This window comes from Ciconia boyciana, chromosome 9 (assembly GCF_034638445.1).
Source record: "Ciconia boyciana chromosome 9, ASM3463844v1, whole genome shotgun sequence".
NCBI lineage: Eukaryota > Metazoa > Chordata > Aves > Ciconiiformes > Ciconiidae > Ciconia > Ciconia boyciana.
In genome coordinates, this window is record NC_132942.1 from 14028397 (window position 1) to 14044646 (window position 16250).

Genomic DNA, 16250 nt, shown 5'->3' on the forward strand with positions numbered 1-16250 from the left:
TGGTCCCTGCTACTGCCAATAATGTTTTGTACAAAACAGTCAGCAGATGGAGTACAGCAATACAGATGCCTCTCATGACCATGCTTGATTGCACTCTCCTCCTGGTCTGTTAAATCTTGAATTGTTTTTTATGCAACAGAACAGCTCCAACAGGAAAATCTGCTAAATCCACCATCCTGAAAGGGTCAATAATTTGGTCATCCAGGATCTCTCTTGCTAGATGCTAAGTAGGAAGAGGAAGGAATGGAACTTGGGTCTTCCATATCTTAAGTCCACATAGACAGACTTAAGACTGTTTAGACCTTTTTCTGTAAAAGGAAATACCATCCCACTGTGAACAGCTGCTACCATATTTTTATAAGGAGGACACCAGCAACTTACCATCAGTAACAGATTCACAAGAGTTGACTGAGGAGTCACCTCTTGTGGAGTGAGGTAACTCCTCATGAGGAGGTACCAAACTTCTGAGATTTCTCAGCTGTTCCCCTCCTCTCAGCATTTTCTTATTGACTAGCACTAAGCATCTCACTGTACATTGCTTATATTCCCCAGACACTCAACTCCCCGACTGTTGCATAGGCAAATCAACACCGTGTCATGGCTACCCCTTTCTGCATATTAAGGCTACAATTCAGATGCCTCAATGCCCAACTTCCTGGTGTCCAAATTCATAGATACTCACTTCAGATGAGAACTGTAATCTTCTGCAGCTTTGAGAAAAGAACCTGCCCAACATAACACAACTACGTATATATCTTTTAGGTTTTCTTTATTTATATTTTTTTAGTTCAAGAATTACACACTAGCCAACATTGTTATATATTTACATGCTGAAACTGGCTGCAATAATTTTAAATTCAAGAAAATATCTCTTATGTGCTACTCATTTACAATCATCATTTTACTACCTCATATATCCCAGAGGTTAGCAGTCCTTTTGAGAAAGACATGAAGATCTGATGCAATGATATCCACTAGTATTTTGCATTTTCTAGCCATTGGAAAATGTGCATTATGTGCATATAAGAAAGGCTACAAGGTCATTAGTAAGGCTGATGATTACTACATTATGAAGTAAATAGTACTAAGTAAAAAAAGATAAATCAGAACTGTGCAAAGACAGTACTAACAGAACCATTTAAACACCCATGCAAATAAAAACGCGACAGAAGTCAAATCATAGTCAGCTTGTTAGAATTAATCATGTTTCAAATGTTCTTTTTGTCTTCAACTGAAAGTAACAGGACAGACCATGAACAATACAGCCTGGTGACTATCTGTCAAATGACAGTAACAGTGAAAACATACAAAATGTTATCAAATTGGAATAGATGACCTCATGTCTGAAAACATTAAAAAAATACAACCCTTAGTATGAAAGTAGAGGTGAGATTTTTCATCATTTAAGTTTCATTTTTTGTCAAAGCACTTACAAAGAAAATTTTATACTTATGAAATGTTAGTGTTGCATATTCTTGTAGAGATGATCTATTTCAATTTTATATTATGGATATTTAAATTATTACTATTTTTACAAAGTAGAATAGGGCAGTATTTTTGATCAGCATTCCATTTGCTTCTTAAAAATTTAGACAAAGTTCCTAGTGCATTTTATTAAGCTTTACCTTTGGTGTTAAGCAGTGACTTATTAGATTTCCCTTTTAAACAATTTCTGGACTGAAGATTCTTTGGCTTTGGGGGACTATGCTATCTAACGACAGTCAAACATCCTTTTCTTTTTTTTGTAAAGAAAAATATAATTCTACTACTAGATACCATAAAAGATACAGATTTCAGAAACAGACAGACGCAATACGCAGGCTTTCTGTAATGAAATCACCAACAGCTGAATTCTCACTTACCCTCGATTCCTTCACCTCTCCACTCACTGGAGCAACATAAAGGTGCCTTATTGTAAGTGAAAACCAGGCCCCATTTGTTTATGCTAACCTGAGTACTGAGTGCCAAGCTACTATCTTCTGTTGCCTGAACATTTTAACCATACAAAGGAATCGATTGTGCTAGCAGTAACATTGCCGCAATGGCTATTTTACACTACAGTACTTTCTATACTTTTTATATCTGGAATCCAAATCTGTTTATGCAAAAGGGTGTTTAAATTACTCTGCTAGAGCACTGCAATTATCGTACTTAGTAAAAAAAAGGTCACTAAACAATTACTGTATCTATTGACTGCTCATTTACAGCTTATTTAATTATTTACATAATTTTAGAACACATTAACCTAAACCATAAGTAGAATTAGCTTTTTGCCTTACCATAAAGTACAAATTAGAAGTTAAAAATGTTTAAGAAATCTGATAATATTTACACACGTTCAGCTTAAGTTATGGTTGCTCACATCGTATGTTCTATGTACACATAGCAAAATGTTATGATCACTACTGATATAGTATTGTACCCTGGCCATCCCACCCTAGGTTATTTTCTAGAAATAGTTGATATTTTTGCCTTTTTTTCTTGGTTCCCTAAGGAATTTGTTGGTTTTGAAAACTTACTAGTGGACAATGCTGTTATAAAAAGAGAGAGAAGAAATAGGCAAGCAATGTGAGGACTAGTCTAATTTCAGATGCTAGGAGGTACAGTACTATCATCATGTCAAACGGTGCAATGCTCCATACGAATTATAAGCATTGATCTGCTGATATAGAAATGCCCAGTTACCCTGTATAGTAAGTTGTTTTTTTAAATACATTAATCTTTTTTTCTCAAAAATATATTCATACACTGGTTGATGGTAGAAACAAAACTATTATTAGCTTATTCCTTTAACACGCCAACATATGAATGTGTGTGCATATATATACTCAGTACATGTATATATACACACATATGTCCATATAGACATTTAGGTATATGTCCATATGCACATATAGTTGGATAATGTTTAACATCCGTTCACTTATGTTTAGTACTGTGTTATAGTACAGAATTGGAACACAGTCTAATAATTATACTGAAAATTAACTGAGCTTTAATTTTAATGCATATTTGTCTGAAATAAATAGGATTTGTTCCCCAAGTGTAAGACCACCACTCATTTTCTCTACACATTGTGCTTTTGTACCTTACAGATTTTATGTCCTTTGCATTAGAATGTAAAAACTCTCTTGAGAACTCTGCAACATGCTGTTATCTAAGACTCTGCTTTCCTCCCCTGGGAACGAGAAAAGAAATGGTCACAATGTCATTGCTTGAGTCTTTCTTCCCAGTCACTAAACTGCGATAGGATAGAAACATAACATTCCTTATGCAAACACAGAAATATGTTGCATGAATTTTCAGTTCTGAAAATGTGTATCATACTTACTAGCAGTCATGTACAGTATATATTTACAGATTGATCTCAAAGATTTCATTAAAACTGTGCCAAGTTATAGTCATAATTTGCCCATGAATTTCACAAAGATGAAAAACACCTTAATTGCTGGCTATCATGTCTAATAGAACAATAAAATGTGCAACTATAATTATATTACAAGGTTTATCTAAATTATTAACTTTGATATTTTGCTTATTGAAACTAACATCAATTGACACTATTAAAATTATCTAGAATATTCATTTTCGGTCAATTCTAAACTAAAAGCAAATTTATCCTAGTTTACCTGGAGGGTAGCACACATAGCAAACCCCATAGCTCATGTATGTTGGCATAATTTCTCACTTTCACTCAAGCATCTCAGAAGAGGAGTAAGTGCTCACCTTGGGCTTGAGTTATACTTTTCCCTTGACAGTGCCTCGCCCGTCTTTCTCACCCCCATCTTTTTGTATCACAGTGTTAAGCCTTAGTACAAAATGATTGAATCCTTCTCTTTCACTAATTTTATACATCACATTAATAGGCAGAAGGACATATTAAAAGCGAAAGTGCTCCTTTCCCCCGGATAATATAACTTTCCTAGTGACACCTGAGCAGAAACCAGACATTTTCTTTCACTCTCTGAATAGCGACATCAGAGAGTATTATGGCTTGTACTGTAACTTCAGATAAATTAATGTGCAGTTCTAGGATACAATCTCTGTGGTTTTCATAATAGCTGATGCATTAAACCAATGCAGAGAGTCAACATATTCTCTGTAAGGTTTTATATTTGATGTGTATCAACCACAAACAGGCTGTGAGCTCCCTGTATTCACGCTATGCTTCTGTGAAATAAAAAAGGAGCTGGCAGCAATTTGTGAAAGGAAAGAAAAGCTTGTACAGAATACGACTATAAGACTGCTTTTATTTATGATAATTAATACCATTTTTAAAGAACAGACTTTGAAGAGAAATACTGAATTTTGATGTGGCTCCTTTTCTTAGAATTGGGAAAAAATTCCAACATGATTCATACCTATCAGTTGAAATTCCAAATGCATCTACAAACCTCACTGCGTTATGCATGAAACGCAGTGAGAAATTAAGTGTGTCAACAAAAAGCAACATTTCGACCTGGAAAGTTAATCACATGATGAAAGCCTGTCTCTACATATTGTAGAGTCTGAACCTGGAGGCAGTACATGAATGTACACACAACTCCCTTGAAAGCAACAGGTAGTGTGTATGCCTGGCAAATCCCATTTCAGGGTCAAAACTATTCTCTCCCATTTGAAGCAGAAATAAGTATATCATATGCTCAAACCAAACTCAGAATATTGGCCTATTAGTTCCCAGAACTGTTTTCCTCCTGTCACTGTCATTCACTGTCAAATGGGGAAAAAAACCCACAGAACCTTGTAAGAAAATTACTCTTTTAAAGCAAGAACAAAAAATTCAAAGAAAATATTTTATGAAAAATATTCTTAAGAACTATCTTAAAGTATTGCCAAAGGAATACTTAAATGGGGAAGAAGTATCTGCCTGAAAAAATTCCTTTGCTATTTGGAAGATACTTGAATTCTAGTTTCTTTCAGAAATTTGTACACAGATGAGAGATAGCATAGATACAACAGATGTGGCTTTTGCTTCATGAAATATTTCGTGTCAAACAATATTGGGGATCTGATTCAGTAGGAATTTATACTTTTTATAAGTTCTTGTGAATTTTTTTTTCATTACAGAAAAAGGTTCCACAATGGACTAAATGGCAAACTCTACTTTGCCTATAAAATTCTATTTTTTGTCTATTCTATTTTGCCTGTAAGAGTAAAGCTCTATGGAATAAAGCAAAACCTTTTATTTCAAAAACTTTCCTGAAGCAAAACTGAAATTTGCTAGTTTTTCAATGGAAATCACCCTAAAGCAGGAAACATTTAAGGGTATAATTAAACTCTTAAAGTGATGGCTACCAAATTTTTCCCTTTAAAACAGTGCATTAAGGAAAACAAAATAAAAAGTGAAATGGTATTGCCTAATCCAGACTGAGAAAGTACCCTGACAGTATTTTTTGTACTGAAGTACATATGCTTGGATCTTTACTGCTTAAAGAGGTACGGTACCTTTAATCAAACTGGATGTAAGGTGTTAAGCATAACAACAGGGGCAAGCATAACACGGGAAAGATTTCAAACTTGGAAGAAATTGCACAACTCCACATGAGTGTTTCAGACTAAGGTATGTACTATAACTGACAACATTCATTTGCACAGTGTGTGTGTATATATATATATACACACCCCCCCACACTTTTACATATATGTAGCTTTCCCTCTCCTTGGCCCTGTATTTTATAATTGCTCTCTTGCTGTCCCTACCCTACAAAGGCAGGGCACCATTGATTTCCTTCAGCCACCTAGAGAATTACTATTTGGCCAACCAATTCTGTCACTTTGGACAGATGATTTCCTTTCCCTAACACAAAACAGCAGCATATCTACCCATTCAGACTTGATGCATTTTTATACCATTGCTACATTCCTCTATTGATCACAACTACAGTCATTGTGATTGTGAGCATATGTTCTCTCTTTAAAATCCAAACAAAACTAGTGCTTTTTGCTTCAGCTTCTGTGCAAACACCCAACCCTAATATTATCAAAGATTTAGTTCTTTCAATAAATAACAGGAAATAACTGAATATGGTTGGGAAATCTCTGACCATCATCATCTTGGAAAGATGATAGGCACTACTTGTTTTCAAGTTTACACATTTAAAAGATAAAGTGTAGATTTTTCATAAGCATGATAACAACTTAGTACTCTCTTAAGTGTAGATGTATGTCTTGGATATGCAGTTTCCCTGGGAACAGTACGTACTGCTGTTGAAACTAGAACTTGTTTCTCAAATGCTGCTCTATAATTTGTATCACTAAACTCAAATGGCCATTAAAAAAAAAAAAGGAAGAAAAAAAAGAGAGAGTGCAGGACAATGAGACAGAAGTGATTGTCAAAATCTAATTTGCCTTCACACTCAAAATGCACTTATATGTTGATAAGGGGATATGTCCATACTGCAACTTAACATATTTACAATTTAGCAGATACAACAAAAACATTATAAAAACAGACCATAGAGTGGGCCAGCAACTAAGGTGTTTTAAAATAACTTTTTGTCCTGAATAGAATTTTTCTAAGTCCCACTTTTGGCTGTACAACCGATTTGATGAGAAATCCAGTTCTTGCTTCCTGTGTGGCTTTGTTTCTTAGTTCACATAGTAAAGCCAATAGACGATATTGAAGAAGGAAAAAACAACAGGGAAGAATATGCGTGACCATCGATCTATGGCATTTACATCAGTCAAGTCAGGAATGGTAATTTTCAGTTGAGATGCACGTCTCCGTAGCCTACTTTTCTTCTGTGCCACATGTCGCTCCAGGGCGTTGCGACCAAAGCTGTGTCTGGGTAAGCCAGCTTTCCGGTACTGGATGCTTGAAGTGTCATAGGCCAGCATAGTGCTTCTAGGGTCCCCAAGCCCCATCACAGCCTCAGAGGCAGCCATCTCATTTTTAATTTCAAGTGTGCTCAACAAAATATTTTCATGTGGATCCATCTGTAAAAAATAAGAAAGCAGATTTAACAGGAGATAAAGGAAGCTCAATCAGTTGCAAACTGAAGCCATGCTGACAAAGGCTAGATCTAACATTACTAATTCACTGGATGTCAGCCTGTCTAAAAGACTTTAAGCATAGCCGTAACTATATTTATTGTCATTTATTTGTGAACTCAAGGAGCAATAAAGCCAGTATAGTATCATGGAATAAATGGTATTTCCCTAGACCCCACGTAAAGTGAGCAGAAGCAATACCTGGAAATGCAGTACATGCTCAGCTCCTGGAAGTGGGATTCTGCCACTGGGTAGTGTATCTGGGGTGAACATTGAACTTTTCGGGGTTTTTGGAGGGAAATCAAATGGAAAAGGGTCTGCTTTGTTTTGGTTTTGCTTCTTTCAAATGGAAGCTTCTGCTCTGACAAAAACTTCAGATATTCACAAGGTCTCTCTGCCTCTATAAAATGAGGCCCAGAGCACTGCACAAGAGAATGAAAATTTTCAGTCCCTATATTCCAAACAGGACTGCTGGTTACTTGGAGAAAGGCTCCAACATAGTCTAACTATGTGGAAACTCCACTCCCCAGTGCTAATGAATTTCATAAATACAGTGCACGCTGTGGAGACCTGAACACTGGAATAGCAGAGATCGGCAATTTAGAGCAAGGAAAAACATATACAGAGTGTAATCACATCAAATGTACATTGAACAGTTGTTTTAATGGGTAGTTTTAGCTACTATATATTTTTTTAAAGCCAGTTCAGTGAAAAAAATATTAATGCAATGTTATAAAAAAACCCCTTAGACAATTAAAAGTATTTCAAAGATGAGGAACTAAATTCTACTCTTAGGCAATCTGGAGTAGATCCAAAATATGGTAGGAGAACTTCAGAATAATCCATTTATAGAAAACATATATAAGGTTATTTAGGAAGTTCTAATTCTCCAGCCTTCCCTCCAAGTATGTATTTTGAATTGTGTGATTACAGAGTATAATTAAATAAAAATACTTTAAAAGCAATAATAGCTAATGAGTAGCTAATTAGGTACACTGACTTAGTGATGGTAGCGCAGATATACTCCAGGCCAAATAAGAGATGAAACTGTCCCAGAGCTCCTTTAAGAATAACTCATCCACATTATTAATTGATAATGTACATAATATATACTATGATTATTATTGAAAGTGCACAAACTGTGACTTTTGTGGATTTCTAAACAATAATATGGCATTAGTCTATTCTGTAATATTTAGAAGCTAGCAGTCAGCAGCAGGTACCTCACCGCACTACCCAATATAGCACTGTATTTGCCATTATTAAAAAACCCCCTGTGTAATATTTCACATGGCACGGCGAGAGAACTGGGTTGAAAACAGTTGCTTTTTAGTAGCATCCACTGCACAGTATTATGAACTGGGAAGGTGGACACTCACAAAAGTACTTTGGACCTACTGAAACACTGCCATTTGAGTGATTACATCTGTTTAAGTGATGTATAAAAATTGCCATCGCTGAGATGCCAGATTTCCCTCTCTGGTTTTTTTTTTCCAATCTATGTGAGTTTGCACCCCTCTAGTTTCATTATATTTTATTTTTAGATTAAATGTAACGACTCAATGTGAAGCAGACAAATTCATCTATTTTTGCTTGCTTTTCATCAAAGCCATATGAAATCTTTGAATTTCCTAGTGTGTTAGCAAAATCAATCTTTTTTGAGAAGCACTGGAAAAATGTGAAAGTTGAGCTGGAACTCAAGAAAAATTCCTTTAAGAACTCTGTAGCATGATATTGAGCATGGTGAGGAAACACTGTGTTCTAGCCAGGAAGGCCATCAAATCAGTTCTCATCTGCATTAGACAAAACTAAGGCAAAAAGAGTATTCTGCTATTGTAATACAAACAAAAGCAAACATATGCAAAAGCTTTCAAATAGATTTATGAAACTTCTCAAGAGAGCTTTCAAACATTTTCTTATAATGCGTGCAGTTATTTAGAAAAGTCTTATGTGATTTTTGGGGTAAGACAAAACTGGCTGTCATTTTTGTTATAAGATCTCAGACAAATAATAAGACTTCCAGTATCCTGAAAATAAAAGCAATTATAGGCACTTGGCATTCATTGATCCCAAGAATGTCTAAAAACAAATAGGGGAAGTATCTTACAAGAGGGGTGCAAAGCCATTTGGAAACTACATTTTCCATAGTTTCACATAGCTTTAAGAAAAGAATAGAAAATTTAGTTCCAATGACATCAGGGGAAGTTTGACATAACATCCACTAATGCAATGGTTTTACCCCTTAGCCCAGAGCCTGGGTTATTTTCACCTCAACATTGTGCATTCTAAGTTACTATCTTTGGAAAGATTTTAGTGCCAACAAATTTGTTCATATCTTAAATCTTCTTAGGATTAATCTACTTTAAGCATTTTATCCTTTTGATCTGCAATGATATTAGAAATTTGAGTGCTCTTTACACACTTGTATGCTTTCCATGCAACATAAATGCAAGAAAAGTTATTTTAGTCTACTAGAGTTAGATATAGATATGTTTTAGGGACATGATATCACTCCTTCAGTCAACTTTTTGCTTTGATTCTTTTGTCACTTCTGTTCTCATTTCAGTAAATTTCTTAACACAGCAAACTGCTGCAGATATCTGCTAATCTTGGCAGTAGTTAGTAAGATTAGTGATGCTGTGCAGAAAAAACATTTAGCAATATTCTAAACTGTCTTCTAGGGCACAGTGTCTTCTTCTGCACATATCACACTGATATCAGAGTTGGAGCACAGCATTTTTCAAAATTCCAAGAATTTTTCAGAAGAAATAATGCAAAACACAGTAAAAATTAGTGATGGGCGAACCTTCAAGTGTTAGAATAGCCAGGTAAGCACCACAAAGTTCAAGTGCTTCTTGAACACTAATTTGACCCTCCTGCACCTGGAACAGTGGATTGACCATAACAAGAACTGCATTTTTCATGGGATTTTGAATTCCAAATCTGAAGAACTCCCAAAGTTCCAATCCAGAAGTACAAATGAATGTGAAAATAAAAGAAACAAAGCAGTAAACAACAACAACAAAACCCAGAAAGAAATTAACCTAACTTTTCAACCTTTGACAAAATGTTCCTTGTCAGATTAGAGAGAGCTGGGAGTGTTACTTCCACCAAGCAGGTTCGCCCAACTCTAAATAAAACATGCTTTTGTAACTAAGTGAAGCCTAAGATAGAACGATAATTAATTACATTTATTCTTCACAGCACCGCCCACTCAAAAGGATCCCAAAGCGCTTTACAAGCTTTAGAAAGAAGAATCGCTTCACTTCCCAGTGAAGTGCAATCACCTCTGAGGCGAAATGTGGTGACTGACAGTGCAGAACAATACACTATATTTTAGTCAAGGAAATGGAGAATGCTGTAGCCAATTGAAACTATGGGGTGGGTGAGTGGTGGGGGGGAATGTTAGGTAAGCAGAACAGTTACATAAATTGATATTTGGCCAGATGCTTGGGGTTGAGATGACCACGCTATAAAAAAGTGCCATGGGATCTTTAATGACCATAAGTGGTCAGGACCTGAATTTTAAGTCTCTAAGGATAAAAACATTAGAAAACAATGAAAGATACCTTTGTTGAATACATTTCTGGACAATGATATGTGCCAATTATTCTTCTGTCCTGTAAGTTAATAAAATCAAGACCAGTTTCCTTAGAGATAAGGCAGCTATTATCTTTCATTTAAAATTAAAGCACTCTAGGGTAATAATAGGACAACTAATTAAAAGATATAAGGACCTCTAAGCCAACAATTAGCATAAGTATATTCTGGCTTCAGAGGTGCTATTACTGCCTTGCCCTGCTCCTCAAGGTAACATAACTTTGTGATGTAAATGTATTTTTTCCAACTGGTCACTTGACCAAGGAAGATATGATGATATGAAAACAATTGTTAAAATTATTCTGGGGGAAAAGTAAGTGTAAAAGTGGTTTCAAAAGGAGGTGGAAGAAGGTTAAAAAGATCTCTTGGTGCTGAAGGATTGTTCAACCATAGAACTAGACTCTTTATGGTGAACAGGAGAGTTCAAACTTAATGGAGAAATTCCCAGGGACAAGGAAGGAAGGGAGGATGTGAAGATGAAGAAAAAGCAGCAAGTATCATGGAAATAAAAGGTGAAAGCAGAAGTGGAGGAGAAATGACCAGAGCTCAGCAACCATGCAAGAGGGTGGTTTTTTTATAAATCAATCTTAAAGGTGGATGACAAAATATATGATGCAAATGATATTCACTTATAGGTCCAGGTCAACTGGAAGAAAAGCTGACTCTGGAGCCTTGAAAGAGGTTATGACCTTTTTGATGGCCTCAAACAAAGGGAATACAGAGGAAAGTGTAGAAATGTTACCATTATATATTCTTTCTGCCACCTAGAAACTCCAAAATGATGGCTTTCTTGAGGAATTCCTCTTACACTAATACATTAGCAACTGTAAAATACAAGGAAATTACAACTCCCACACACATACATACACACACACACGTATGTACATTAGGAATCCTTCAAGGATGGCCAGATCTTTGAAACTACTAACATCTAGTAAACTAGCATCTTGGTGATTATGCTCTACTGTTATGCAAAACACAGCTTTATAAGTAGGAGGTAAATTTATATTGATTAATTGAAAAGATATAATACTGATGGCTTTACTTGCTCATATACTGTTCATTTTCACCTATAACCTTGAATTACAGGCAGGTACTGATGGCTCATTTTATGGCAGAATGGCTCAGAAGCCATGGATAAAACAGACAGTAGGGCTGGAATTTCTGATGGAAAAAACCTTGTGAAACAAACCAGTTGCAAATTCAAAAGATATATCCTTTTGTTAAGTAAGGCTGTCACTAGCCAAAAGCAAAATATGGTGAGCTAAACCAAGAAGGGAGAACAGAAATAACCAGTCTATTACAAAGATTAACACCTGAGATTAGGTTTCAGAATTTATAGGTCCTGTGAACCGATATTCTTAAGAACTGAAGACAGAAACAAAGATCCCTTTCACAATGAAGACCAACATGACATGCCTAGACATATAATTTAATTTGTTAGAGATAAAGTCCTTAGTATTATCTATAGCATAGTTTCCCGCCTCTGACAGCTGAGCTTTGCTTGGAAAACCAGTAGCATCCTATTCCTGACTAGTCACAGTAGCTCTGGCAAGATCAGGTGAAAGTGTGAAGTGCACTTTACATATAATAGGGATCTTCCACTTAATCAGCAAGATTTGACTTATTCATTAGGAACCACTGATCTCTGGGGATTGCACTGACTACACAAGGTAATGTGTGGCAGGTAGATAGTCCTGTATAAGCTGCTGCTAGGTTCACTCTGGAAGAAAAAAGAATTAAAGATTTTCAAATGGTACCTGCTTAAAGCTATACAGACATTTTTGACATGATAAGCAAGTCTGCTGAGATAAAGCTATATGAACACATAAAGCACAAATGCCTAATATTTCAAAACATCCATATGTGAAACAATGTCCTTAAGAATGTAACAAACACTGCATTTCCATTGTACAAAATAGAATTTATTGCCAGCGTTGCAGTAACTGCTTGTGAAACCATGTTAGCATGCATTGGCTCGGATTACGTTATAGACCTAAGATTGGGGTCCGGCTGTAAAGCATGCAGTTAAAGGACAGTAAAATTAGGCTGACTTATAATTTCAGGTTACTTTGTTTGGTTTCAGGTCAGAAAATCCAGAGAAACTCTGCAAATTCAATCAGGATTTTCTTTAGGTTCTTGAGCTTTTTAAAGCCTAAAAATCTAAGCAAAAAACCAAGAGACCTGTAAGAATAAAAAAAAAAGTGAGAGAAAATGCAAGATCTGGACACAGAGCTTTAACACTGCTCTAACTACTTGTAGTTCAATTTCTAGGCACCCAGTTTTACCCTCCGATATATGTGATTTCTTGATCATTATCATTAGTAACACATCAATAACTTAGTTGTAAGTATTGTAGGATTCTCAAGAAATGGCTGAAAACGTATGATTTCTTTTGGCACCCAATACTTACACACAAGATTCCATACTTAAGACATTGAAGAATAAGTGCTCACATAAAATGAAAGAGGCTAAAGTATCTTTGGCTTGATGATATTTGAATAAAAATCATGAAATATGAACTTGTTCAAACTGCTGCACAGAATCCAGTGTTCTAAACCAAAAGCCAACAAGTGAAATAGGCAAAATCAGGACTGCAGTCTGAATTATGGCACAGAATAGGAAAAAATGGCCTACTGGTGTCCTGTCCTCAGCTTGAACCTTACACCAACATCTTCTAAAATATTGCAAAAACATCCCTAGGGTTTTTGTAGTAAAGGGGGATAAATCACCTTAGCCAACCAAGAAAGAAATATAGAGAGTACACTGTGATTCTGTAGAAAAACTTCCCCCATTTCACTTTTGGCCAAGATATTTCAGTCCAATGCAATCTCTAGTAAAGTGGAAGGAATAAATTATGTAAGTAAGGCCTTGATGTTGTACATGTAATTTCCATTCTAGTGCAGCAAATATAGTTGACCGTAAACAGTAAACAGATATCTGATTCTGGAAAAGAGCTTGTAACTTTACTTAAGCAGACACATTAATTTAGTGGGACTTAAATAAATGTTCTCAAGTGATTTCCTGTGAATGAGACTTTCACTCTCTATCCAAAACCACGATGCATATACACATAAGGAGGAAAGACTTTTCTTTTTTTTTTATCCTGCAAGAACATATCACAATGCTGGAGCTAAATATTAGTTAATGGGAATTCTAATTGGGAAGTCTTCAAATTTGAATAAGCTTCATATTTATGATATTTAAAGGTAGTTTCCCTCCCTTCTAGAAATTTCAGGTACAGATTTCTTTTTTCCTCCAGGAGACTGCAAAATCATCGCTCAGATCAAAACAATTATTTGTGATTCTGTCTTAAAAATTAAACCCTTCCATGAAAGAAGAAATCTCTTCTATGTTAAAGATAAGTGTAAAAAATTTCTCTAGGAGAAAAGTTGAAAAATTTAAAAATTAATCTATCTGAACTTCCTGAAAACATTTATTTTTACAAGGCAAATTTTGTAAGTACTAAAAGGGAAAAAAATAAACAATCTTTGAAAATAAATATAAAGGGAACAATGTAAGTAGAACTGGAATTTTTGAAATTTCAGTTACAATTTTCAACGACAATTTTTTACTGCTGAGACATTTAGGAGGAAGCAAAGGCAGGTGATTTGGCATAGAAGTCTTCTGGGGTACCAATTAACAATAGCTCTAAATCCTGCTGTTTCATCAATAAACAAGGTGTTAGGCAACCAGGTGCTTACTGATGCTGCTCTGATGAAGTATTTGTTATTTATTTGTTAGAATATAATCCCATTTACATGTATACATTTAATTCTCTTGGAGATAATATAAATGCAGGAACCTACACCCAGAAGGTGCTCTGTTCCATCTGCGATAAATAAGACCAAAATTTAATCAAACTTCTGTTATGCCCATAAGCTGTCTCCTATTATGTTGTCTTACAAAATAGAATTTAACAGATATACCTAGCACCAAAACTCTACTACAGAAACACAGCAAAATTGCTTATATAAGAAAGCTTCATGAACGATGAAAAATGCATGTAACATTTTATTATCATTGCAACTGGCAAAATTTCTAAGGTATAATTTGCATATAGTTACGGTTTTGATATATGAACTAGACAGTAAAAATAAGGCTGATAAAGTTGCTCCTCTAGAACAGACTTCTGTAAAATACATAGATGTTATTTTTCTTGTTTGAAGTCAAATACAAGCAAAGCACTATACAGCATATACTTGTTACGAGAGTGGGTGAACTGTGTAGAAGTCTACCAGTGTTTCATCCATCTGACCATGATATACTCTCTTGTTAACAGAGTTAGGCTTGTGATTTTGGGGAAGACCAACGATACAATTCTTGGGCCCAGTCCAAAGATTAACATGGCCAGAGGCAGCACAAGGTCCAAGGAAAAACTTTGGGAGCAGTGACAAAGGCCAGATAAAACACTGGACAGAAATTGCAACTAATTCAACAAAAAAATTAGAAGAAAATTTTTGGGATTTTTCTATGGAAAAATCACTGACAAGTTTTCATTATGAGGAAAATAAAGATGAATTTCCAACTCTGGCAACGAATTTCCAAATTAGAAAAAAATCTAGAAACGTACTTATTATGATCACATTCAGTGCTGATTTAGAAGCCTGAAATACTGCCAGTTCCATGGCTGTAGATTCTGCAAGGCTCAGAGGACTAGTCCTGACAATATTAAAATGAAAAATGTTCTGCTTGAAAATAATAACAAATTCTGAATTTGTTGACTGAATTAGAACATTCCTGCCTGATTTACTTGTGCACTGATAGTCTGCTGTTTTGGGGAGAGTCTAACATTTTGTCACTCATTTAAAAATGAGTGACAAGAATGAAGAAACTCTTTTGCCAAGACATGGTTAGTCATTTCAGTTTTCTTTCTAAATAAATTTCTGTGTAGGCAAAATATATACCAATATTATGTATCATTGCAAATTTTGTATTATACTTAAATTGTTTTTGTGTACACATTAATTTTAGAGAAAATAAAAACTGAATTATAATTTTCTTCCTGACATTTTGGTGGCCGTTATTGCTTGTAAATTTAAACCAAAATTGAGTTTGATCAGTTAAACATATTATACTTCTATAGCAATATATACACACACACACATATAAAATATAAATATATAGATAGTAGGAGAATTTCAGAACACAGTTAAAATGAAGGAAAAAAGACTGAGGTTTTTTTGGCAATAGCGTGCAGTTTGTTCTTGAGACAATTTTATAGAAATGAGAAAAAATAGTTTACTAACATGCAAACATGGTAGGTGTTTATGTAAAACATGATTATGTTCAATGCTATAAGAGTTTCAGAAGATGCATTTCAGGAAGGGTGATCTACTCACAACTGAGAAAGTTATTAATGAGACCACATATAGGCTTATTTTTAAATTGCAAATTATTATATATTATATATGCCTCATGATACAAAAAGGAAGAAGAAATAAAAGCTGAAGAATCATTCCACACAACAGCTAGCCCTCTTCAGATGATACCTACATGGAATCAGCTTTTGGATCCTCTCCTCCAGCTATATTATCACATACTTTAATAAACAAAAGACTTTTCGTGCAACAACTGAAACTTATGTAAAGACACTCTTCCTACCCAAAACTGCTATAGCTTGAAAGTATAAAACCTCAGAATTCCATCTAGCAAAATGT

General features: G+C 35.1%; 1 protein-coding gene across 2 annotated transcripts in view; it reads right to left on the reverse strand.

Moving 5' to 3' along the window:
• Nucleotides 1–835: 835 nt before the first annotated feature.
• GABRB2 (gamma-aminobutyric acid type A receptor subunit beta2) overlaps nucleotides 836–16250 on the reverse strand; it is a 181339-nt gene continuing 165924 nt past the window's right edge. For both annotated transcript variants that reach the window (XM_072873379.1, XM_072873380.1), the window contains one exon: nucleotides 836–6936. In XM_072873379.1, coding sequence (XP_072729480.1) covers nucleotides 6589–6936 — 348 coding nt within the window. In that variant the 3' untranslated portion in view covers nucleotides 836–6588. The remainder of the gene's footprint in view (nucleotides 6937–16250) is intronic.